Raw genomic sequence first — 25,641 nt, 5'->3', positions numbered from 1 at the left:
ATTAGTGCAACTACCCTGTGGAGAAACTGGCTCATAAAAAAAGAAACAGGACTGATATTTTGTGCTGCGAACTACACAAAACCTCAGATACAAATCATCTCCTACCACAGTACTAAAATGTAAGAAGAAATTAAAGTACCCTAAGTATAGCGTCTCAACAATTTACTGAAAATCATACAGTACATTTTATCAAGCTTTTCAATGCTAGCCCCCTCCCAAGGTTATGAACTCGTTTTCTCTAGAGCTCCTGAAAGTGTTTAAACACCACATTTTTTTTCCCTAGATTCTTCTAGATGGGTAGACTTCCTCCAATTGCCTTTATCAGGAATTCAAACAGCCTCTTATCAGCTATGCTACCTTAGCACAAACAGAAGTAAGAATTCACCACTTTTTTCCCCCCAAAAAAACATACTGTGCTTATTGTAGAGAATTGCCTGGACAGCTCACACACACCAGTGCACAATAAAAAAAGTGCAGGTAGATTATGGGACTTTATTCAAAACTGTTGCTTAATACAAAGAGAACATGAAGGTTACCATATTTCTCTGTTTGCTTTCAATATTTTATAATCTGGTATTGGTTCTTCTTCTTTTAGTGGCACGGTGCTGCTTGAAAAGCCCAGTATTTTGCCATGAATAATGTATTAACTATTCTAACTGAAAGCGACCCACTGAAACCAAACTGGGTGATCACAGCCTGCACATAACCTTGTAATCGTTATTTTTATTTCCTGTGTATCTGAAGCAGCCATCAAAGAGAGGGTCTAGAAGTCTAAGAGTGTTTAGCAGATGTCCCTATTTTGAAAATCACTTATTTCTACCTTCCCAAGCTGAAAAAAAAATAAGAAAAATGAAAGAGGGTACAATTTTGGATTTTAGAGGAGAGAAATAATTGCTTCATGTGACGATTCAACTTTTCAATCTTCAAAATGAAGTGTCATCTTGTGAAAAAATAAAAGCACACATTCAATACTGAAAAACTTAGTTTACGTTATTCTAGAAATAAAATTCTGACAACCTCTAGGACCCTATTAGCAGAAGCCATCAATGCAAGTCTGACATAGCAAAGAACAATCAATTTCTGTGGCTGGAGAAAATTAAGGAAATTATTTAAAAAGACCTTAGTTGACCTGATAGTGTGTTGCTCAGAAGACTTGTTAGCTGAGGCTGTCTCAAATTATCCTGGGTCTTTGAAGTAGAACCTGGTGATGTCTGGTTCATAGCTTTCTTCTGTGCCACATGCATTCAAAAAAATAAAAAACCATAGTCAAGTATTTTCTGAGAGCTTTAACAAACAGAGGTAAACAAAGCAAAAAAGGCAACTAAAATTCAGCTCTACACACACTTCTTCAACCTGAAACTCCTAAGTGGTGAAGGTTCAGACATCTCGACTCTTCCTAAGTTCAAGAGTTTTCTAAAGTAAATCAGAGAGGAATAAAAATTACACTAACAGTACAAATATATACCAGTTACATTCTGAAAGAATGTAATTTACCACTACAAGTGGCCCTCGGAAAGCTCTGCTTCTTAAGACTCTCAAAACTGCAAGATGACTTAAGTAAGCTGTCTCCATGATAAAAACACACACAGTGAAACTGTCCAGTGTTTAGAGACTGAATGATATATGGCATACAAAACAGTGCAATATTTAAAATTCAAGTACAAACTAAAGAGATGCTGGTAAACAGTCAAATTTTTTCTCTGTAGTTCCCATGTTCAGCTCTGAAATCTCAGCACAAAACCAAAATGATCTTTTACAGCAGTAAGAAATATTATGTTTTTACAACTGCTGAGACTCACTGATCCATCACCTATCCTACAAATAGGAAGACACAGACACATGATGATAAAGTCAGGAAAGCCTTAAATTACTCATCTTCAAACAAATGTTACAGCCTGTGCTGGCAGTTATGACAAATAATAGAAAATGAGGACAAATGTGTTTTAAGTACACATTATTTTCTAAGACACATTAGTTCACTGCCCATTTCAGTCTTGGTTAAAGAATTCCATTAAACTTTTGGGAACAGGGAAAGATTTAACATAACAGTGACAAGTCACTGAGTTAAATATTGGCAGAGTTTGGAAGTTCACGCATAAAAATAGATGAACTTGAGTTGAATATATACTGCAGCTGCATCAACTGGACAAAAAAAGACCAGTTCTCACCTTAAATTGAGCCCATTTTATTTTAATTCTTACTAAGCAGATGTGAGAAAACATTTTTTAAATGTTGTGCTTTTATAAGCTGCTTTAGAAGACATTTCTTCTTATGCATTCTAAGAAACACCCCTTGTCTTGTTTTGCTTCATATTTGAAAGCTTCTAGCTGCTCCAGACAAGCAAAACTACAGTGGGCAAAACACCAAAAAGGTTAAGTTTAATAGATAGATTTTCTATGCCAAAGAACAAAAAGAAACCCAAGAAACCTTTTGATCTCTAATTCGACTAGGTTAAACCTTGAAAATGCACATACAGTTTTTAGCGAGGTCAAAAGACTTGTACGTGCCAAGACCATACACAAGCCTTCACATCTGGCTCTATGGTAAGATTTTCAGGAGGCTCATAGTTGTATAATCATACAATGTCCATTCCTTCAAATAGGACCAGAAATACATCAGTGCTAAGCAGTTCTAAAAATATTACTATAAACAACCAACAAAATCTTCTGAATTAACCCAAGTGACAGATTCATTCGCTCAGCAATTTAGACTTCAAAAAATGCCAAGAGAAATGCTGTCTCTGGGTTACAGTTATTTTCAGCACCTTCACATTTCTAATGATACAAACTAGCAGAATTAATGTTCTCTGTATTAACACCAACTTTAACACTTTGCTAATCAGATTTTAACACAGCTTAGAAGCATTTCTTTGGCTATATTCTCAAACAGCTTTCATACCTGACCAAAGGCGAACTGTTGTTGTGTTACTCCAACTGATGTGTGACTAAAGGTGCTGACAGATTTGGAGGAGGATGCTGAAAGACGATGAGATGCACTGACAGTAGCTTGAGTTCTGTTCTGCGCGAGTTGATCTCCAGTAAAGTTTCCTCCTGATGCGACAGACTGAACTGATGGTCCCAAGCTAGGATGTACTGAACCAGAAGAACTTGCAACAGCAAATCGATTAGAAGCTGATACATTTGAGACTGTAGACTGCCCAGGTGACATCGTAGTAAAACTAGATCTACCTTGAGAAACATTAGCTTGACTGGGTGACAGATGCAACACTGTTGGTGATGCCTGCTGCAATGGCACCTGTCCACCAACAATTTGCGAAGTTCCGTGATTTACTATAACTTGGTTTCCAGGAGCTGTGAAGGTCTGGCCAGAAACAAGCTGAACAGCTGTGTTCTGATTATTCAGCATCTGTCCTGAATATGACTGGTTGGCTCTTAGCATGTTTGTAGAATTCCTGTTCAGCATTACGTGCTCAGCAGACACTTGGCTAGGAACCAACTGGGAAGGCTGAGTTTGAAGAAGTTGTCCATTTATGGCCTGGACATGATGAACTGAATTAGAATTAACGGACAGACTTGTAGGTATGAGAAACTGGTTTTGAGGTGCATGAGGCTGTCCCATAGGAGAATGGATAACAATACTACCTCCAGCATTACTTACTGTCTGAGGTGTAACTGATTTTCTTGTATTTTGCTGATTAACAATATTAACAGACATATGAGGACCAACTACTGAACTCTGAGGTGAGTTTGCAGAAGCAAAAGGAATCCCTTGCTGTACGTGATGTTGCTGTATTCCCAAGTTATTCACATTGTAAGCAGTCTGCTGACCCATCTGGACAGGCTTTGGTTGGATATTAATGGGAACTTTGTTAGAGTTTGGTGCCAAACCCCTCTGAATGATTATATTGTGGACAGGCAATGACGTCTGAAAATTTGTGCTGTTAAATGGAACAGTTACAGGTTGTGCTACTGGACTTGAATTTGAGTTACCAAACAGTGAGTTACCATTCGGAGTCTGTCTATGAACCAAGAGGCCACTACTCATGTTTGCAGGTGTTTGCTGCCCGTTGCCTTTCAGTATAATCTGAGATCCATCAAGGTTATTAATGGTCATCATGGAAGGCTGATTACTGAATGAACCAATTAGCTGTATCTGCCCAGAACCACTAATCTGGCTGCTATTAGACAAATGCTGGCTGGGAACACTAATTCCAACATGTTGCATAAAGCCATGTTGCACACCAACTGTATTGCTTGCAAAAGATGCTCCAACAGGTTGCTGTACCACTTGAGTAACTCCTATAGGTTGCAACGTCTGACCTGAGTAATTAGAAACATTAGAAGCCTGAGTAAAGGATGCTGATGAAGAAGGATGAAGCTGAGATTGTGCAAACTGTTGGCTAGAACCTACACTGGCATCCAAATATGCCTCTTCTGCCAAAGTCTGTTCAGTAATATTGGCCTCCTGCAAGGACTTCTGAAGAATATCAAAAGGCTGATCCTCCGTAAGATCAGGTAAAGGAGAAGATACAAGTTCATCTTCAAGAAACTGAAGGCTACTGGACAGCTGCAGCCCATCACTAGGCCCCTCTCCAAGCTGACCGCTTACACCTTTCACAGACAACTTAGGATCAGTGTTCTGAAACGCAAAACGAGAAAGAAATCATTTTCAGAAATTTCAATCTCTACCTTGTTTCCCCATTAAGATTTTTTTCATGCAAGCAAACCTTCTTTACAAAATTATATTCTTTGCAAAGCACATATATAAGGTGACCTTCACCCCATGCAGTGGGCCAGCCTAAACGTGTGTCACACCCCACTTGTTCCCTTGTAACAGACTGCTGGAGAGACTATTCTCCTTTCACTTCTCAAATTCCCCAATCCCACAGCACTTGGCTATCCAGCTGCACTGTTTAAAGAGGACGTGAAACGCTCTTGAAGTATCATTTTCCCTTCCTCAAGCCCAGTATTGTATAGACTAAAGGACAAAAGAAAGGAGGAGTGAAAAGGCCCCCACTGTAACTCAGTTTGGGGCAAGGTTTCAGTAGCAACAGTAGTAGCAGGGGAAAGGCCAGAGAAAGCTACTGATTCACTGACTTCCTCTATCAAATGAGATCCATCTCCAAAATCCTACCAATATTTCTATGGTCACAGAGTCAAACTAGTAAGCATTTCACAAAGTTAAGTAATTGCACTAATTCTTTGTTTAGAAAAAAATTTAGAAACAAAGCAGTAAGAAAAACAATGCTACAGACTTGTGGTTTATGCTAGTAAACAGAGAACTATAGACACTGAAACAACAGCAAATACTAAGTGGCACCTCAAATGAAAAAAAAAAAATCCTTCTAATCTACATTCATAAATACCGTGATAAGGAAAATCAGAACCTAATTTACTCTCATCTACTGTTTATAGCATTTTTCTAAAACAAAACTGCGTTCAGAAACTCTAAGCAACACAAGTATCAGGTTTCTACAGGTAGAATGATGAATTTAAATGCATAATAATACTTGCAATAGTTAAGAGTATGCCTCTCCACACTGCAAAATCATATCTCAACTCTTCAAAGACAACATCTAGTCTCTTTTTAGGTCAGGACAAATGCAAAATGTGGGTGCAAAATTATCAGTCACCTTCATACTCTGAGCCTTCGCGCTTTGAAGCCTATGTAGTCTATGAAACCCTATTTATGTTTAAAATACTAAGAGAGCACTCTTGAAAATCCAGTATTTTCAAAATACAATTATAAAAATACAACAAACTTTTTTAAATTTAACGTTAACAGAAGGAATTAAACTCAAATGTCCTGATGTATGTATCTCATGAACATATAACATTACAACATCGGGTTCTCAACTGTATCCAGCTACCATCACACAGCAAAAAGGAGTCACTAACCAGTGCATCATCAGAGCTTGTAATTGTCAGGACGTTGTGGAGAATCCCCTATCGCACTTGTAACCTGTGTCCAGTGACAATGGCCAATCTGAAATCCTTCATGACTGTGTAACTTAACAGGCCTCCAGTTAATGCCATTCCAGTTAATACTAACAATACAACTATACCTATTACTACTGATAGCAGCAGTAATAATGAATAATATTACATGAATCAAGATTAACAGCTTGTAACTCTGTCACTGGAGTGAAGAATCACAAGTCTCATTCCCTATTTCCATGACTGTTTAACAGCCAAAAACATTTTATGTGCATAAACTGGAACCAGGGATCTTCTAAGTTAACATATGAATCACTGCTGCCCAGATTCAGGACATCCATGCAGAACACCATACTAAATTCAACAAGACATGGGCACCTCTGCAATCCCATGAATCTGCTTATCAACAACAGTCTCATCATTACAGAATCAGAGAATCGTTTAGGTTGGAGAAAACCTTTAAGATCATCAATTCCGCCTAACACTATCAAGCTCACCACTAAACCATGTTGCTAAGCACCATATCTACCCATCTTTTAAATACCTCCAGCGATGGTGACTTAACCTCAGTAGCCTTCAGCTCATCTCTGTACAACTTCAGTTGTGCTATGGTGTACCCAGCATGTCTCAGAGATTCAGGCTGAGGGCCCTCACTAGCAACCCGTCCCTCTAACACTGCTATGGCAACCCTCCACTTGTCTCAGGCAAGTTGGTATTATCCACCTCCTCCTTCCAGTCTAAAGCCCTGTCAATGACCCTTGCAAGCTCCTGAACAAAGATGATCTTTCCCTTTGAGAAAGGTGAACTCCATCGGATGCCAGTAAGCCTGGTGCCTTATAAGCCACGTCACTATCGAAGAACCCAAAACTGTGTGTCTGCCTGCAAATGAAAGGAGAGAGCAGAAAATAACCTGTGCTCCAGATTCCCTTACTAACTGTCCCAAGGCCCTGAAGTCTCTTTTGATTGCCCTGCGACTACACATTGCAGCTTCACAACCTCCCACATGGAAGAACAGTAACGGGTAACAGTCCAAGGGCTGTACCAGGTTAAGAAGTTTCGAGCAAGTTTCCTGTTCTTGCTGGCTCCACAAATATTCTGCTCTCTTAATCTATTCTACTATACTATAATAGGAGGGTGGAAACAGTCACTGAGTACTGCCCATGGAAACCAACTCCGAATCAGCAGAGGTGGTATACAATCATTCTGCGAGGGGGGATGGGAGGAACACAGCGGGAGAATGGACACTGCTTTCTCACCCGTCAGTCAGCAAGAACTTCATCTTGTTTGCGTTGGGTATTGGCTGAGCACGCTTATTAGCCTACGCACTGAACCCCAGCCACTGAATCTGTAAACTCTGCCACTGAAAGGCATGAGACGAGCATCAAGACAGTCAATCCTACTTCATGGAAGCAATTCTGAATACATACAAAGACAGAACTTTCAGTATTTGCAAAATTTTAAATGACAAAAAACTCAGAAGCCTTTAACGTCTCAGGAACTGTGAAATCATTTAATTATATTCATATTTTAGATACCCCTTGTCCTTCACAATTCACTGTAAGAATCCATCTTTGCAACCAAGTCATTCTGCACTTAGGTTGGTACAAGGCTCTCGGAAGAGGAGGGAGGGAAGAGAACACAGTATTGGTATTCATTATGAAGATACAAAAGGATGAGAACAGTACAAGAGAGGAACAAGTGAAGACAGAAAATACATTAAGCCATCCTAGGATCACACACTACAAATCCCTGCTCCCCTGACCACCTCTTCTCTACATTAGCTAAAAACTGGGCACATCCTATTACTGTTGGTAGCAAAGACCCCCACCATTATCTCAACCAGCTTATCTGGAGAAAGAACTGTAACTCAACATATGTTTCTTCTGCAATATTTAACAACGATATTGAAAGGGGAAGGACAGGGCAAATACTTCACGTCATACTACTCTGGCTACAGAAAAGTCACTAGTTCTCTACACACAGGTAAACTGCTTGCAGGATTTATTTATGCCGGTTATAAGTTCCACACACACCTACAAGTATATCCACACATTTGTCAGGTATAGCAGACAGACAGCCAAGACAACACTACAACAGAAGGAGGAATTACTAAGGAAACCTTACTCCATGTATTCAGATGAATTGTGGGGTGAAGAATTCACTTTTAAAAAAAAACACACCAAGAAAATCAAAGAAACATGGTCAGAAGGGATCTCTGGAAGTCATCTAGTCCAACCTTCTACTCAAAGCAGGACTATTGCCAGCACTAGAGCAGATCAGCCTTGGCTTTATCTCCAAGGATGGGGATCCCACAATATCAGTGGGTAAAACTTGGTGCAGGGCTGCAATATGCTCCTGGCAAAGAAAGAATCCTGAAAACTACTTGCCATATCTAATCAATTTAAAGTGAATTCCCTAACAAACACTGAAGTTACAGAAAGGAAACATCCCACACTAAGCTATTCAGACTAAAAATCAAAATAACCCTCTTCATTAATTTTAAAAAATTGCTACCTCAGATTCTACTTAGAAATAAGAAACAAAATCATCTTAACATACCCAGGAAATGTATGAATAACTAGCTTTTAAGGTCTACATTTGAGCACTACTACATCTACAGCCACTAAAATTACAAGTCCAGTTTAGTGGAGAGAATTACACAGAATATTTTCACTGCTCACTAAGCTGGTTTATATATTTAGAAAACACGACCCAAGAGTGCAGCATCTTTCCATTAATTCCTGACTGAAAACCTAATGAAATACTTTTAACAGCGCGAAGTGGTTCTGTTAGCATTCAGAATTTTTGTACGAAAAAGGTCAAAACACACATCTACTTCATTCTGTTTTATAAAAATCAAGTAAAGCCACGAAAGAAGCATGAAATCTCAATAAAAATGTCATTAATCTCCTGACTACTTACATTGGAGTTGGCGAAAATCGAATTTGAGTTGGCTACAGAATATTCTGCATTAGTCAAGTCTTCATTGCTCTGGTAAAAAAAAAAAAATCACGTTCAGTGGTAATTCATTCAATGGAACTTATGTACATCTAAGACACAGGGAATGCTACTTACAGACTTACTACTGGGTCCATGAAGAAAATAATTCAGCGCCTGCGGGTCCCTTAAGGGGGGAAAAACAAAAAGTTACCACTTCTAGGAAACTCCTTCTGCTAATGAAGCTAATTTAACTAAGCCAGATACTATTCATATAAATGAGGTTCACAGTACAAACACACTTCTTGCACTAACTCCAATGCAAAGCTGAAAAGTTTATACCGTCTGAAGATCTGTTTCTGTATCTGCACAATGTGCAGATGTTGATTGTGTTTGCTGTCATTGTACCAAGGCATTGAAGCAATAAACCATGTCCATCACAAAAATTCAGTTGCATTCTACCTCCCTTTGTAAGGACATTACTCATATTCTCTGAAAATACAGTGTTTTATGACAGCATGTAGTACAAAACCTAAGGAAAATCCTGCCACCAAATAATGTGAGAACACCACCACGTTAGTGTAGGAAAATAAACTACAATGCCTGTTTAGCTAGCGTCTAAGTCAAGAGCGTATCTTCAAACCTGTATCTTTAACATATTTTCTGCCACCCTTAACCTAAGTTAAAAAAACCCAAAATCCTGTTGACAAACCTGAATCTTTAACATGTTCTGTCACCCTTAACATAACTTAACAAAACCTTAGGCTAGCCAGAGTAACAGTCCTTTCAACTGGAGAAAAAAGTGTCTGCTTTTCCAAAATAAATCAGCCGCAGAAATAACTGACGAAATATTATGGAACACTATTTCAGTATATTCATGAACCAAGCACTATCACTGAATAAAACTCATATTAAAAACGTGGTCTCATAGAATAGGTGTTGAAAATTCAAACAAACCAAAAATACATTAAATGTAATGCACGTACAGGCTAAGTAAAAATCATTTAAAGGTTGTGGTACACAGGATTATTTTAATACAACAATTACACAGCATTTCCCAACATGTCCATTAGTATTATGAGTAAAATGACATGGAATTTTTGATTTTAAAATATCTTTATTGGTTAACATGTAATAATAAAACATTTTTGAGAAGAAGATTCCCAGGTAAAAAAATATTACTTCAAAACACCTCTCCTTCTCTCTTCATCATCCTAGAAAATAAGAAGGGAACAAGTTTAAGACCTTTCAGGTTTACAACTAATCTTCTAAAAAGCAAAAGTACACCTCTATTCCTCTTTTTCTCACTTAAAAAACAAACTCTGCATTCATGACAGTACTTAGCAGGGACCTTAAGGTACATTTACACTTACAACATTGAAGTGGCTACATACAGTTTCAAACAAAAATGTAATTTTCATAGTAGATGATACTAAACTTCAATAATTAAGGAGAACAGAACTCATGATCTCATATAGGACTCTATCATGCTTATGAGTTTTACTGATAATAACTAGGCCCTTTAATACTAATTACACTCCCTGGCTTTAAATCGTGAAAAATGCAATTAGAAATGAAGACCACTTCATGACCTTAAATATCATCTTTAGTAAGGAAGCAATTTTAGAAGGCACTTACCAAAGTTCAGGTGGTTTTTTTCAGGAAAAAAATGCTGGTTTCCATTCTTCTAGATGCTTAAGAGAGTAATTGCTTCCAGCAGCAGGAAGACCACACTAATTTCTCACACAAACGCTCATCTGTATAGAGAGCACTTCAGTTTCTGGACCACCTGTGAGCTTGTACCAGGATCCTCATTCATGCTCACAACAGAGCACTTAATTGTCCGTGCAGTCAATTATCATCTTTATGTTATGTTGCAAGCAGGATGTGTTTTCACCTGGCTACAATCAGTAACCTTGGAGTATATTTTACAGAATATAATCATGAGCCATTATAGGCAATGCTTTTGCTACAGCATCCACAGAGTAATATGCAAATTACAGCAGCCACTGCTGTGGCACTTTGTCCTTTCTAAGGTTAAAGCTCTCACTGGTTTCACTGGAACCTTTGAGTGGGTGAGAAAAGAAAAAGGTCGATTTATTCACTACATTTAACTCGGTAAAAAACTCTTCCATGAAGCAGAGACAATCTTTTAATAGCTGCTATGAGACTGATGTCATACTAATTTCTGGCAGAGTTTGAACAATGTATTGTATATGAAACGTTCCATTTCCTACTAATGTTTTAAATGCATTATGGAATATTATCTGTTCTTGAATACTGACATGAATGTCAGCCAAAGGAAGGTAACTTGTCATATTCAATCCACAAAAAACTAGCTCCTGATTCAGCTATCCTAGTTATTTTTTGAGATCCCCATATGGAATTATAGACCTTCAAATAAATCTGTTATGGAAATAATGGGGGAAGAAAAAGACCCTTTAAAATCCCCAATTTTATTAAAATCAAGTATCTTTGAGTAAAATGGTGATAAATTCTTGTTTGTCATGAATACTTAACAGTATTGGGTAGCAATTCTATTTTTCTAACATTTTGATGCAAACACATATTATTTATAATTAAGAATAATTTTACATTTCCCTTTAAAATGCAAGCATAGTGTTATCTAGAATGTAGTTTCACTACTCAAAAATTAATTACATCTTTTTTATCCAAAACCAGGAGTTATTTGCAATGAAATTTGTAATAACATCACTGGTAACATGCTTCAACAGTGACCTGATATCACGACTAGCTGAGAAGAAAATAAAACCTCCACACACACTCATTCCTTAGCCTCTTGAGGAGAATTCCAGCAAGTGGACTCTGAGGTAGCATACACTGCGATTGAAGGCTTTGTAATACACACATCCCCACATGGAGGAAATTAAGCATAGCTACTCATTTCCTTTGCAAGTCACCTAGTCTTTAGACAATACTGAGATAGAATCATTTCTAGAAGATCATTTTGCAAAATTATTTTTCCTAATTTTTCTGAAAGAACTGCTTAATCAAAACTTACCCAATAAGATCAAGGAGACAGGATTCATCGTCGTCATCATCCATGACAACTAGAATAGAAATGGAGAGGATGGGTATTTGATACATACCAGACAGAAGATTGCTTTCAACACAAAACCAATTTAGAGTATCTCAATATTTTTTATTAAAGTATTTACTAAGTTGACAGACATCTATTATTGGCAAAGTTCTTAAATAAACCTGCATCTTCTACAGAGGTCCAACAATCTATCTCAAAATCAAATTCAGTCACACACAATAATATACAAAATCACCTGCATTGTTCTACCACTTAGGCGGGGTTTTTCAGAATTTTAAATTGCAGAAAGGCAAATGATTAACCAAACTGATTAAACAGAACTTCCACGACTTAAAAAAAAAAAAAAGTAGTAAAAAAATCAACACTGAATACAATCTCAAGATTCCAAATAAAATGCTTCTATATGAATTTGCTTCCAGCTAATCCCAGTGAGTGAGTAACCTAACACTACAGAACCTACAAAAAAACTGTTACAAATTGGTGGATATAATACTGACCAGCCAAAAAGATAAACCACTTGAGCTTAGTGTCATGCTGCTACAAGCTAAAACCAAAACTATAGCCAAGACATTATAAAGGACTAAAAGGAACATTATTTTCACTCATAACCTTCCTTAGGTATTGTCAGTGCCAATATGGCCACTTTCAGTTTCTCCTCAATAATACTCAAACTTGTGATTAATAGCACAGAGTTCTTACAATCCTTTTAAGTACAGATAAGGAATCTGTTTGCATTAGCCAAACTGAATGTAAGCATCCATTCACTGGGTACAGAGCATTCTTAGCCTCAAAATATCATCAACTCTCAGTGCCTACTCGGCCAGGTGCTGCCTATACCAAACGTGTTCCAACACTCTTTCCTCCAACTGCTGCTGTTCCTTTGAAGTTTCTGTTTGCATATCCTGGTTCTCCCATTCACTTATAACTCCCAGAACGTTATCTTAGGCTGCACCTTCTCCCTATTCCTTGTCAGTAAGTCTCAGGACCATTTCATCTTCCCTTATTCTCTCTATAATGATCCCACACCTAATGCACCAGTTCAGTTATCAACTGATGCTAGCATTTCCTAAACCTTCTGGTACCCTAGCTTCCATTTAGTTGTTCAATCTCATCTTCATAGTTATCTTCTAATTACATCAAACTGATCACTGTGCATTCCACGCTTGGTCTTTTTCCTAACTTCCCTTAAAAAGTCCATCATCATACTTATCGCTCAAATTTATTAGTATAGTTTTGGCTTTAATTCATTTTGTTCTCTCTCTTACTTCTTGCCAAACAGAAACTCACTCTCCTTGATCAGACCGACGTGACTACTTCTCAAGTCTCTTTCTCATTAAGATCTCCGAAACAGTTAAGACAATGAAGGGACTAGAGTATCTGCTAAACAAGAGGCTGACAGCACCAGGACTGTTCCACCTGGGCAACAGAATGCTACAGGGGAATCATCTGTGTGTCTAAATGCTGGGTGGAGGGTGTAAAGAAGGCTGAGCCTAACTCTTCTCAGTGGTACCCAGTGAGTGAACAAGACACATAAATCAAAAAAAAACAGAAAACCTCTATTTAAACATAAGAAAAAACTTTTTCATTCTGAGGGCAGTCAAATCCTGGCACAGGTTTTCCAGCAAGGTAATGAAGTCTCCATCTTTGGAAATACCCAGAACCCAGTTGGACCACAGCCCTGAGCAGCCTGCTCTGCCTGGTCCTGCTGGGAGCAGACACTGCATGAGGTGCCCTACATAACAACCTTCCTACCTCAACTCTCTTGTGATTTTGTAACCTCTCCTCTGACATTTTTCTATACTCCACTGATTCTGAAACTGCTTCATACTTTAGACTAGCAGAGAGTACCCTGTCCTCTGTACTGCATAGCCTCATTCAAATTTTTTCTTCAATTCCTATGCTTTTGCTAACAGAGAGGATGAAGCAGAACTGTAAGATCATCCAGTATCATCTCTCTGGGAGAAAAGGAAAACAAATCATGGCTACAGAGAACTACCACAAATGTCAACAAAATCAGCATTCATTAGGTGATTATGCATCTTAAATAACTTCTCTCATGAGAATTTCTCCCAGTGAGTACATCTGCTCACTGTTGCATACAGCCACCACCATGAGCACTTGGAATTTAGTATTAAGGAAATAACATAATATTTTATGATGTCACAAAATTTAAATGTAAATGTGCATTAATAAGAACAAATTAACAAGCGATTAGCATTAAGTGATTAGCATTCTGCTTTATGTGCACTACTAGTGCAACTTACAGGAAGCTGTAACTTCCTCTAGCAGATCAAGAGCAAGGTTTCAAAGACTTCTAGCTAACCAAAAGTAAAAAAACAGCTCTATCAAAGCCAACAGGATCTTCAATTTCACACTGCATGCCTAATCTTGAAAATCCCATCCCATCTGGCAATACTGACATTCTTATTTAAATAAAATAAAATGTCTTTGCTTTATCAAACCGAATATGCTCTGTGACTGTGCTATTATACAATAAGGTTTCAACACCAGAGAAAGTGACCACATAGAGCTTTGTTCAATCAGTATTCTTTGAGGATAGAAACTACTAACACAAATTAGACAAATTTGGTAAGTTCACCACACTCCTGAAAACCTGCATATAATGATCAGAATTAAAAATATTACATTAAAAAAAAGTAATTTAAATTAATTAAAACATTTTAAAATAAATCGCATGAAAACACCAATGAAAGAAAATCTTAATGGTAATATATATTCTTTACTATTCATCCTTTTAGCTGACATGCAGGTGGCTATATTAGAGAAAAAAAGTTTGTTGTTTTACCTCGTTTCACAAACACGATACAAGAAAAATCTAGTCAACATAACATAAACTCCTACCAGTTTATAGCCCAAAGAAAACAGCTGTTTTTTGTAAATACCAAGAATCACAACTAGTCCCATCCAGAAGTGCATCTCTCTAACAAGCTGTCACAACATTCTTGTCATCACTAGCAGAAATCTACACACACGGAAGAAGAAATATGCTAACTTTTTTTTTTTTTTTCAATTCTGGTTTACCAAATAGCTAATCTGTATAAAACCATTACCAATCTTTTATACAGCTAATCAATGTCCCACCACAGCTGTACACTTAGAAAACACGGCTAGTCCTACTTTGAGCAGCTGTTCTGATGATCAGCATTTGTAGCTTAAGTGGCTACATGCTCCTGCACCTTGAAAACTGCAAATAAAGCACAGGCAGACCACCAGCATCTCAATATCCCCACAAATGATAGCTAGGTAACACTACACTAACATGAGGCTTCTTGGCAGTGCTGGTCTGAAATACCACAGGACTAACACACAATTTAAACAGCACACATAAGGGGGTTGTGGTCTGTGAAAGAACAATCAAGACGACAACCAAGCCACAAACCTACCTATTTATATTAAATTCTGTTCCTGTTTTGCCACACATACCCATAATCTACATAACCACATAACTGCAGGTTTAAATCTTTTTAACTGATGTGGACTTTCAATGAGGATTAGTGTCCTGTTAACTTCAGAACAGCAACAGACGATGCGCACAATCAGACTGAGTCCTTGCACACCCAAAAGCAACTACTTCTTTGGTCTATTTAGAAAAGAGGGCAACTTAAGCAACGTATGACCTTGACACCGATGACCATTTAGAAGCGTGCTAATAAACAAGAGCCTGTCCTGTGAAATCTTCCTAGCATGTTTTCCACGGTACAAACAGTAGAAAAGTTTGCTGCTTTTCTTGTCAACTATCTTTTCAGTTTTTCTAAACACAAGTTACGCAAATTCTGTCCGTTTGTTAACATATACTGGGCCAAATCAATGCTTGGTGTATGAAATTGGTATAAACCCTATTAAATCAAGACAGTTTGAAGATAAAACTTGACAGAGTGAGTGGAATTAAGAGAATTATGTTAACATAGCCTAGATCCATGGACTGCGTGCAGCACAGGGGATGCATAAGACAAGCCATTGGGGCGCAGGATGAAAATCTCAGAACCTCAGCAGTACATGGATGCAAGCTATAAAAAAATATACATGTATTGTGTGTGCATACTCAAGAAGCTTCTACCAAGAGGGGTGTGTGATCAAAAACATCAGGAGAGCACTGGCCTAGACTCTTGAAGATGGACTCTTCTGGTTTTGCATTAGTTGACAGGTGCAAGGTGTGTGGGTGGAGGCTCCAGATGGGTAAGCTTTTCAGCACTCAGGGCCAGACAAAAGCCACGTTAGAGACAGTTGGGGGAAAATACACCTTGAGAAGACTCACACAGCCTGCTGGAGAGCTGTTGCAATGTAGTCTAACAAACCTCTAGTTATCATCAATAGCTTTCTACAGGTATGTCTTTTTTTCAAATAAAAAAAAATAAACCCACAAAAATCAGTCTGTGCTAAGTAGGCTAAACTCAGCCCTGCTGGTGCATACAGCTAATTTACAAAGGGCAATCCTTACTAATTAGACACAACCAAATACAGATCTTCCCTGTAACTTATAATTAGCAAACCCTCTACTATTTTCTTTCATACCTCTGATACCACACCAGTGAGCTCAGTACATACTTCAACGCAGGTCGCGTGTACTTGCAGAAGCAGCACTGCTCATCCCCTTTGGGAAATAACCACAGAGTTCCCTTTAACACACACTCCCTAACAGATTGTAAGGAAAGGTGAAAATAATAAAACTGTCAAGGTAACGCCAGTTATGCAGGTCAGTCTTCTGGGAGACTGTTATTACTTGGCCTTAAAACCTCTGCCTCTCTTTCAACACTCTCAGCTACTACAGAGCAAAGACCAACAAAAGAGGGATAGAGCAGTCCTGTGCCACCCTCGACACTCAACTGCCTTCCCTGAGTCAACTCAAGGCTTTGAACAGTCACCTGGAACAAAAACCTGATCTGACAAAATACGTTGATCTGTTTTAAATTGGACTAGCTTCTTGATTTGGTTCTGGCTTGCCATGGGGCTACAAGGGCGCTAGTACCAGCACAAGGGAGGGAAAAGAATGAGGGAGCTCATTAGTTAGGTATGAGGAAAGGTAGCAGTGCTTCAGCCAGCTTAAGAGCAACTGTTGGACTGTAGCCACACGCACAGAGTTAATACGGCCACCACTCTCACGGTAGCTACAGTGCCATCAGCAGGCTGACGGAAGCTATTATTACTGTCTTCTAAGCACTTCTGAGCTCCCATCTGAAACATCTTGTTCAGTTTTCCCCCAACCCCCTTTAAGACAAACACAGGAAAAGCGTGAAAGTGTCAAGCAGAGCGCCAATAAAATCCTGTGAAGTTTGGAGCATGTGACACAAAAAGTCAAGAGGGAACAACAAATCTTCAGTCTGGACAACAGAAGGCTAACGGAGACTAAAGAAGTTCACAAATGAGAATACTCAAGTATCACAACTGTGGAATCACCCTCTTTGGAAATTTTCAAAACTCAAATGGCCCTGACCAACCTGTCCTAACTTTTCACTGAAGGATGCTGCCCAGGGAGGTGGCTGAGTCACCACCCCCCTGAGGCATTTAAAAGATGGGTAAACGAAGTGCGCAGGGATATGGTTTAGCAGTGGACAGGTCCAGTTGGAAGTGATGATCTCAAAGGTTATTTCCCATCCAAACAATTCTATGATTCTATGAAGCGAATTCTGTGTACAGTGAGGCACTATTGTACTACTGTACTGTACTACAGTAGGGCACTACCGTACTACTACAGCCTCCAGTAGTTCTTTCTTAGCCACCTAATTCTTCATCGCCATGCTACACCACCCACAGTATCATGCAACACATGCAGGGTCTATAACCTGCAGTTATTAAAACTGCACTTGTGCAGAAAGAGTCCAACTATTCATATTTGCTTCATATACTACACATGACTTTTAAAATTTAAAACATGGGAGAATTCAACAACACAGTAAATACTGGATTTTAATACAAATTACATTCAAGTTCATCACAACATCATTATTATTCCTTCTCAAAGTCATTTATAATTTCATACAACCATAATACATAACTTCCAAAAATTACAAAACAGTAAAATATTTTCACATTGTGTAAAAAGCCTAAGAGGGTGGCTAGCTTAGAAAACCAACATTTAGAGCAGTAATTCCCAAGAGAATGATACAATCAGCATCAAAACTCAGTAAGCCACAAGTGAATAAACTTAGCTGGAAAACTGTTGTAAACATTTACAGACTCATAACTTCTCTGCTACTACACAGGATCAGTTTCTGACCAGCAGCATGCTGGCCCACAACTTCCGAGAGCTGTAATTATAGCTTTATAGAGGGAGACAAACTTGCATACAGTTAACACACGCAGTACCTGAAGCAACTACTGTTTCAATTACAAGATATGCCCATGAATCCTCTCAAGTTCGGCAAGACTTTGTACACACCCAGCCAACAGGAACTCTAACACCACTTCCATCATGCTTTAATGGATCTGAGCCATCAAATCTTCTGCACCGTTCTGTTGCTCTGTACCATTCTCCAGAATTTTAATCTACAATCCCAATATTAATACTAACTTCACCATGGGATACCTGAAGAAATACATTGTCACTGTAACAACCATCATCAGAACAACAAAAACAGAAGAAATCAAAATCACTGTAACAGTCACTGTAGAGAACTGAGAGTGCTAGACCAAGTTTATGACATTTTTATCCTTCATAATCTCTTTGAATACAAATGTAAAATAACTCTGTACTAACCCAATACAAGCATCCATCCCTTGTTAAATTACATCAAAGGATCACAGCAGCACTAAGTGATTCCACACTGACTGGAGAGGAAAAACGCCCAGAGTTGAAGTCCTTAGTCCTTTCGTCTGGCAAATTTCCATTAAGACTGCCATTAATTTTCACAGTGCTATTATTTTGCTCAGTGTGCTTCTTAACTAGGAAGAACAAAACAAAAGATGCCATATTACCACACATTAGGTTAACGCATCACTTAAGTAGCAGGCATTTCAGGTTGCAAAGGTGCTGTTTTCTTACACACCAACAGTTTTCCCTCAGATTCCTAACAAAGAGGAAGCCTCCCATTCACTGAAGGAAACTTTCCTACACAGAACAAAACCTCATTTGCATTCTCTGCAATGCAGGAGCGTAAAAAAAGACTGTAAACTCAAACCCTTATTACTACATATTTTATTCTTAAGGTTCAAGTCCACGCTACATTTGAACAGTCTGTTATCTTCCAAACTGGACAATTTTAGGTTTTTGTAACTAGCCAAGCATGTGTTTTACGGTCAACTTCAGAACTACATCAAACCATTTATTTTCAAAAAAATAATTTTGTACAGATGGAATACAAAACCACAAATATTAAGATGTGTTTCCACCTCTCCCCTCTCGTTGCTGTAAAAAAAATTATGTGCAGTGTAATAATGACACAGTATTCAATGGAAAAGAGACAAATACTGAAAAATGTTATTGCAAATTAAAATCTCACTCTCAATTTCACTCTGGAAAAAATACAAAAGGCAGAATTATGAAAAACTTGTCATTTCAGGACAACAGGAGTAAGGAAGCAAAACTAATTTTATAAACCTACTTTGTAAAAAACACAAGGATTTAACTACTCACTTGTAAACCATGCTGTGCTCGTATTCTACAACATGAAATTATTCCTTATGAATAGTTTCTCTTCCAGAGTAATAACAACAAAAAACAACTACTACACTGTTCCAAAATCTACCAGGAATCACACTTTAAAAAACAACCTAACAGCCAGAAATTTGGGATTCCAACCTAGTAACACAGTGCAATATGCAAGCGTGAACTTTCTATACACAGGAAAAAGGGTTTTCATTCCGAGATTCTAAACCTGAGGGGTGCTTTTAAGGTGAACTTACAAAGTTTGAAATCAGTTGTGGAACTGAATTTACGCATGAGTTCTTCAAAGACATCTGTATGCAAAAGAGTACAAGAAGCAATTTGTAATTTAAAATGCTCAGAAGAACAATACAAAACCTCTCTGAAAAACTACTCCAAAAACAATGGGAGCTATTCAAGGACTCTGATAAACAGTAATAAAAGAAACACAAAAGTGCTATCTCTCATGAAGGGCTAAGCACAACAGTATGCATCTTCATGGTTCCTAAGATGTGGCAGATGAACACCCAAGAGGGCAGGCAGGGTCCTTTCACAATTATCGAGTACCAGATCCACATACAGACTGGTAAGTAAAAAACACACACTAAGGACAACCCAGAAAAGCTTGTCTACCCAACCCTTAAATTTGACTACCCATTAGTATACCACAAAAAAAATTTCTTCATTTAAGTTGGAAAATGTGGTAATTTACCAAGCTTCCAATAACTACAGTGACATTTTAATATACTAAAAAAACCGAAATGGAAATGTGCACTTCGAATGTTAACAGTATGCATGACAGTAAATGTTAAACCAGCTACAGTCAAGCACAGCAAGTACGCATGTGAACCCCAACTGCAGCTGTCCACAATCTGGTTTCCCTCAGACACACATGTTCGGAATTTAATTTCTAATTTATTCAATACAATTTTTCTCCTACTGCATCGTAAGGCGCTCTTGGCAACATCAAAATCTTCACAAGACTTTCATCTGGAAACATACTGTTTTACATCACGTGGAGAAAATCCCGAGTAAGTCGTAGCCTGGAGGTGATGACGGTGGGATTCACCACGCTGAACACTCGGCTTAGCCCATTTCCCCAGCCGTGATGATCCTCATCACTATGCTATGGCCTATTTTGGGCTCTTGTTTCCTAAATTGTGCCATGGCATACACAATTCTTCAGGAATCTCAATATTCGTAGAACATTTTGAAAGTCATGGTTTCACTCCAAAAGAGGAAAAGAAGGAGGCATAATCTCAACAGTTCCTCTAGGAAAGCAATGTTCAGCTACCCAAAGGAAGCCAGCTACTCCTAGCTATTTCTAGAAACTACTGTATGCAGTATCACAGCCTATTAGCATACATTATTTGTGCAATACAACACTTGAAGAAATGTGAGATCAGTTGTTCAGATGTTTTTACCTTGTTTCTAGTAGAGAACACCTGTGTATGGTACTTCTCATTCTGTACATCTAATATTCAAAGATTCTGAAACAATGCTTACACAGTCCCAGAACATAACTCCCCTATTAACTGATCATTTCTCAATTTGTAAGCCCATGTCCAATTAAGAGCTTTTCATTGCCACTCTATTCCACAATAGTTTCTATACTAGTTTTAAAAAGCCAAACATCACAATAGTTACCTTGCCACAGGCATGGTTCACACAAGCAAATACCAGCTAACAGCTGCCAATTTTTAAAGGTGAATGGAGATTTATACTCTTCTCAGTTATCCCACCATTTGGGAATTCAACTGAAATTTGAATATGATGAATTGACAGACGTGTAACTAACTCGGCAGTGTAGTCTTTATCAGCACTCCCAGAACCAAACTGAAAATTCTCCACACTGCCAAACTTGTCCTTATTGAAGCCAACGGAGATTTTGCCACCTATTTCAGTGGGGCCAAGATACTTCCTGTAGGTGACACATCTCAAAACATCCAAGCTTCAACATCAAGTCTTCAAAAGTCTTCAACATCAAGTCTTCGGATCAAGTTTGCAGTAAAACTACTGTGATCTCCACCCAAGACAAGGCATCAGATCAGCCCTAACAAAAATCACGTCTCTTGCAATGAAGTTAAAACTTTCTCTCCAGTATCCCCACTCTTAATACCTTCAATTAAAGAAAGGCTATTGTATTAAGTCTCGACAGTGATATGTTCACTTTCTTCTCCTTTTGGTAAGTATTCCCTTGCTCAAAGTAACATTGGAAGTAGCTCTAGTGCATTTTAAAACTAGTGTAAGAAAAAGAATTAAAGCCGTAAAAATATTTGGTAAGTCTATTGTGCCAGTTAATCATTAATTTTTGCTTTGTCTAAAACCTCAGCGATTTTCAAATAAAGCAAAAATAACACAGACGCAGTAGTTGTTTCTTCAACAATGAAAAGCAGGGGCAAATGAACATTGTGAAAAAAAGATACATATATTCATTTAGCTACGTTACGACTTTGAAAAAACATCAGTTCAGGCCAGTGCTTATGCATTTCTGTCAGTGCAACAAGGGCTTTACTGATACTGATTATGCCCACTTTGAAACTATAACAGCTGCAAGTCACAGTGAATGTTAGAATAGTTTATTAATCTTACTGATTTTCCTCTACTATATGAAAGTAAAACACACTTGTTTTTGTAGACAATCCCGAAGCCTACGCCAGACCAAGGATGTCACCATAAAAAAGGCTTTCCAGCACAGATGCAGCTCATTCCAGCAGAACTACTATATTATGCCAACTCTCAAACAGAATGAATTACATTATCAGAGGCTCTTATGCCTGGACTATATCTATTACTTAGACAAGGATGACCCACTTTCATGCTTTCACTGCTACATCTACGCTAAAAAGCACCAGTCATTAGACTTATCACAAGCCTAACACAGCATGAAAAGGGATGATCAGTGACCATTAGAGAGCCACATAATAAAACATAACTGCAGTTACGCAGATACAACTTTTCTGGAACTGATGTGGAAGTATGCCAGCAAGGCTCTGAAAATACAGCTGGAGTACGATGAATATCAAGGCAGCACACCAACGCATCCATGCTTGCTTGCAAAGCTCTTGAACTCTAGGCTATGGACTTACCTCTGCTGCAAAACTTTACAGATACAGAAAGTGTCTTTGTGGTAAATTGGAAATGCAGCTTATACTAGCAGGACTTTGGGTTTTTTTTTTCTCTCACTACAATCAAACTAAATATATAAACTCTACTGGAAAACGACACATCGGGGAGCAGGAAAACTACAGATTTATAAGGTGGCATAAATATCTAGCTACAGCAGAACTGTATCTGTCAAGGGCAGAACTATGTAGCATTGACTCACCTAAGGCTACATATATACTTAAAGCATTACCAATTCAAGAATACAGATCTAATATACAGTAAGGACACACTTCAACACACAAGCATCATAGCAGTGAATAAGCCAAGGTGCACCAATGAAAGCACAACTGGTCTAGTGTATCAGCATGGGGAGCTCCTGCACTCCTCCATCAATGTAAAAAAGCTATGTGAAATACAAAGTACTGCTAAAAACCACAATAAAAAAGAACTTCTATGCTAAGACACAAAGAAATGCATCTAAAAAGAATAGATCTAGTCTACCTCAATACTATCTGCCAAAGATCTCAAGATGAGAACACATATTGCTCTAACACAAGCAGGTCAGAGTAGAGAGTGTATACAGTCATCTATGAAGTGTTATGCCCCAAAAGAACATGAGCAGTAATTTTTATCCCTTTTTTTTTCTTTATTTTCACAGATTACTGAAAAAATCTACCAGACATGAGTGTTTAACAGAGAAATTTTATTGTAAAGAAATACACTAACACTAAAAAAATTTCACTATCTTGATCCAAAGACTAGTTAACACGCATGCAAAATAATTACTTCAAGAAAAGAGCTTCATGTAACAATAAGACTCCTAAGTATGTGAAGAAATAACTGTACTCCACACTCAATAAACAATGAAGAAGTTTTAGCATGTGTATTGTTTAAAACGCTAACAGGTTAGCCCCATGAAAGTCTGTAGAAAACAGAGCTTATATCCAGAGAACTTTTTCAGTATGTTCCGAGCAATACAAATGTGTATTTTTGAAGAAATGTACTATAAAACCCTTCAACACCAACAGGTGAAGAATTCAAACAGGCTTAAAACTAATCTCAAGTTTTAAAAGATCTACCATTTCCTTCAGGGACGGGTAAAAGGCATGGGGAAGCTCTCATCTGTCAAAAAGCATAAAACAAAGAGCTAAACAAGCATTCCATCCTCCTTAGCGGGCACAGCATGAGTTGGTCTGGCAGCACACTTGCTGTTCCTGAATACAGATGTTGTTGGTATTGAACTTATGTCTCATAAACATCCGCCAGGTTACACAGAAAAACAAAATTTTGATCAAAAAATAGCCCATTCTCAACACCCTCACTAAAAAAAAAGCTCACCAAAACAAAACTTTTAAAGCATATTGAAGTGTAGCTGCCAAATTTGAATAATTTGGATAGAGCACTACTTCATGTGAGACATAAAGCAGTAGAAACTTCAAAAGATGCTAGTCTCCCCTCAAAAATTACCAAGAGACTAACAGCAACAAGAGTTATCTCATCACCACCACCATAAAGTTACTTGCCCTTGTACTTTTGCAGGCACTTTTAGAAGTACTGATGGCTCTTCAATGAAAAGTACTGTGCCCTAGTTACTACATCAGAGTGTTTTTTTAAAGGTGGATGTCCTTTTTTATGACATGTTGGTGGTTTTTTTGGTCCTAATTCAACAGAAGAGGGTGTTCTTTCAAATCTTGTTTCTTCCTACACTCTGAATGCTTCTCATGTCCAGAAACTATTCTAATATCTGAAAACAAGCTCTGAAGTGAGGTCTGCAGGCTTTAAGCCACCTCCGAGCCAAGACAGTTTAACACCTCACTCACGAGATGGGGAAAGCCGCAGAAGGCAGCCATTCAGAGTGAGGAAGCTGACAGGGCTCTTCCTGACAACATCCATGCCCAAGACAATCCATCCTTTTTGCTCCCCTGCACACACGCAGCCAAGAATCTTTCCCGTCTCTTGACTCAAGTAGTTACTATAACAAAAACTGAAATATTTTTTATCTAAGCTAAAGTAAAGTTCCATCTAAGTAACTGTATTTTTTTTTTAAGAGTTAGACAGAACGTCCCTCTGATAGCACGTTTTCTTTAGAACAGTGTTTTCTTCAGACATTGTTCATTCTTTGGAAATGACAACACCTTGTGTGAAGTATGATCAGTGCTGAACAGATGTCTCTTATTCTGTTATCATCTCTGTTTGCAGTGTTTCCCTATCTAAAACACAAGGTGAGGCAGCGAGGTGGTGCGAAAGCTCCAAATCATTAAGAGTTTTGACTGTTGCAAAGTTCATAACATCCAAATTACTCCTCAGGAAATAACAGAACATGTGTAAGATTTCTGGGAAAATTTATATGTAGGCATGTAGGTGGTAAATACATTCTGTCCCCAGCTCTTGTCTTGTTGCACACGATGAATGGAGATTGCTCTCTCATGCCTACACAGGCCTGATAAATCACAGAATCATAGAATTCCCCGGTTGGAAAAGACATCTGATATCACTTAGCCCACTCGTACCTGACCACTACTAAACCATATCCCTAAGCACTCCATCTCCGTCTTTTAAACACCTCCAGGGATGGGGACTCAACCACCTCCCTGAGCAGCCTGTTCCAGTGCTTGATAACCCTTTCAGTGAAGGAATTTTTCCTCATGTCCAATGTGAACCTTGCCTGTTCCAGTGCCTGATGAAGAATGTTTTGCTTTCTAGAACTCCAAAAGCAGTCTAAGAGAATTTATTTGCTGTCATTTTCGGTATCAACTCTCCCCAAAAGTACAGGCGGAAGAAAACCCTTTCAGCTATTTCCTAAGGAAAGAGAGGGTGAGAGAGAAAGGGGGGAAAAGGGGGAGAGAGGAAGAGGGGGAGAGAGAAGAAAGGGGCAGAGAGAAAGGAAGAAAGAAGGGGGATGGGGACAACGAGGGAGGGAAGAGAGGGAGAAGGGGGAGGGTGGTAAGCAGCTTCTGCTATTTCGGGGAGAGACTCTCACGACCCGATACAGTACGGGAACCGTCCCGATGCGAAGCGCGACGGCAACGCCCCAGCAA

The 25,641-nt window shown here is 38.4% G+C and overlaps 1 protein-coding gene across 4 annotated transcripts in view; it reads right to left on the bottom strand.

Moving 5' to 3' along the window:
- Positions 1–25,641, bottom strand: part of BICRAL (BICRA like chromatin remodeling complex associated protein) — a 45,064-nt gene that overhangs the window by 6,218 nt on the left and 13,205 nt on the right. For 2 of the 4 annotated variants that reach the window (XM_054061215.1, XM_054061213.1), the window contains exons 2-6: positions 11,857–11,905; positions 8,973–9,021; positions 8,820–8,888; positions 2,899–4,599; positions 1,130–1,229 (exon numbers count right to left, since the gene is read on the bottom strand). In XM_054061215.1, coding sequence (XP_053917190.1) covers positions 1,130–1,229; positions 2,899–4,599; positions 8,820–8,888; positions 8,973–9,021; positions 11,857–11,900 — 1,963 coding nt within the window. In that variant the 5' untranslated portion in view covers positions 11,901–11,905. Of the gene's footprint in view, positions 1–1,129; positions 1,230–2,898; positions 4,600–8,819; positions 8,889–8,972; positions 9,022–11,856; positions 11,906–18,610; positions 18,796–19,755; positions 22,815–25,641 lie in introns of those variants that run through there. The other 2 variants (XM_054061212.1, XM_054061211.1) reach the window with 2 other exon arrangements.

The sequence above is a fragment of the Cuculus canorus genome, chromosome 3 (assembly GCF_017976375.1).
Source record: "Cuculus canorus isolate bCucCan1 chromosome 3, bCucCan1.pri, whole genome shotgun sequence".
Taxonomy (NCBI): Eukaryota; Metazoa; Chordata; class Aves; order Cuculiformes; family Cuculidae; genus Cuculus; species Cuculus canorus.
This window is presented reverse-complemented; position numbering and strand designations above follow the sequence as displayed.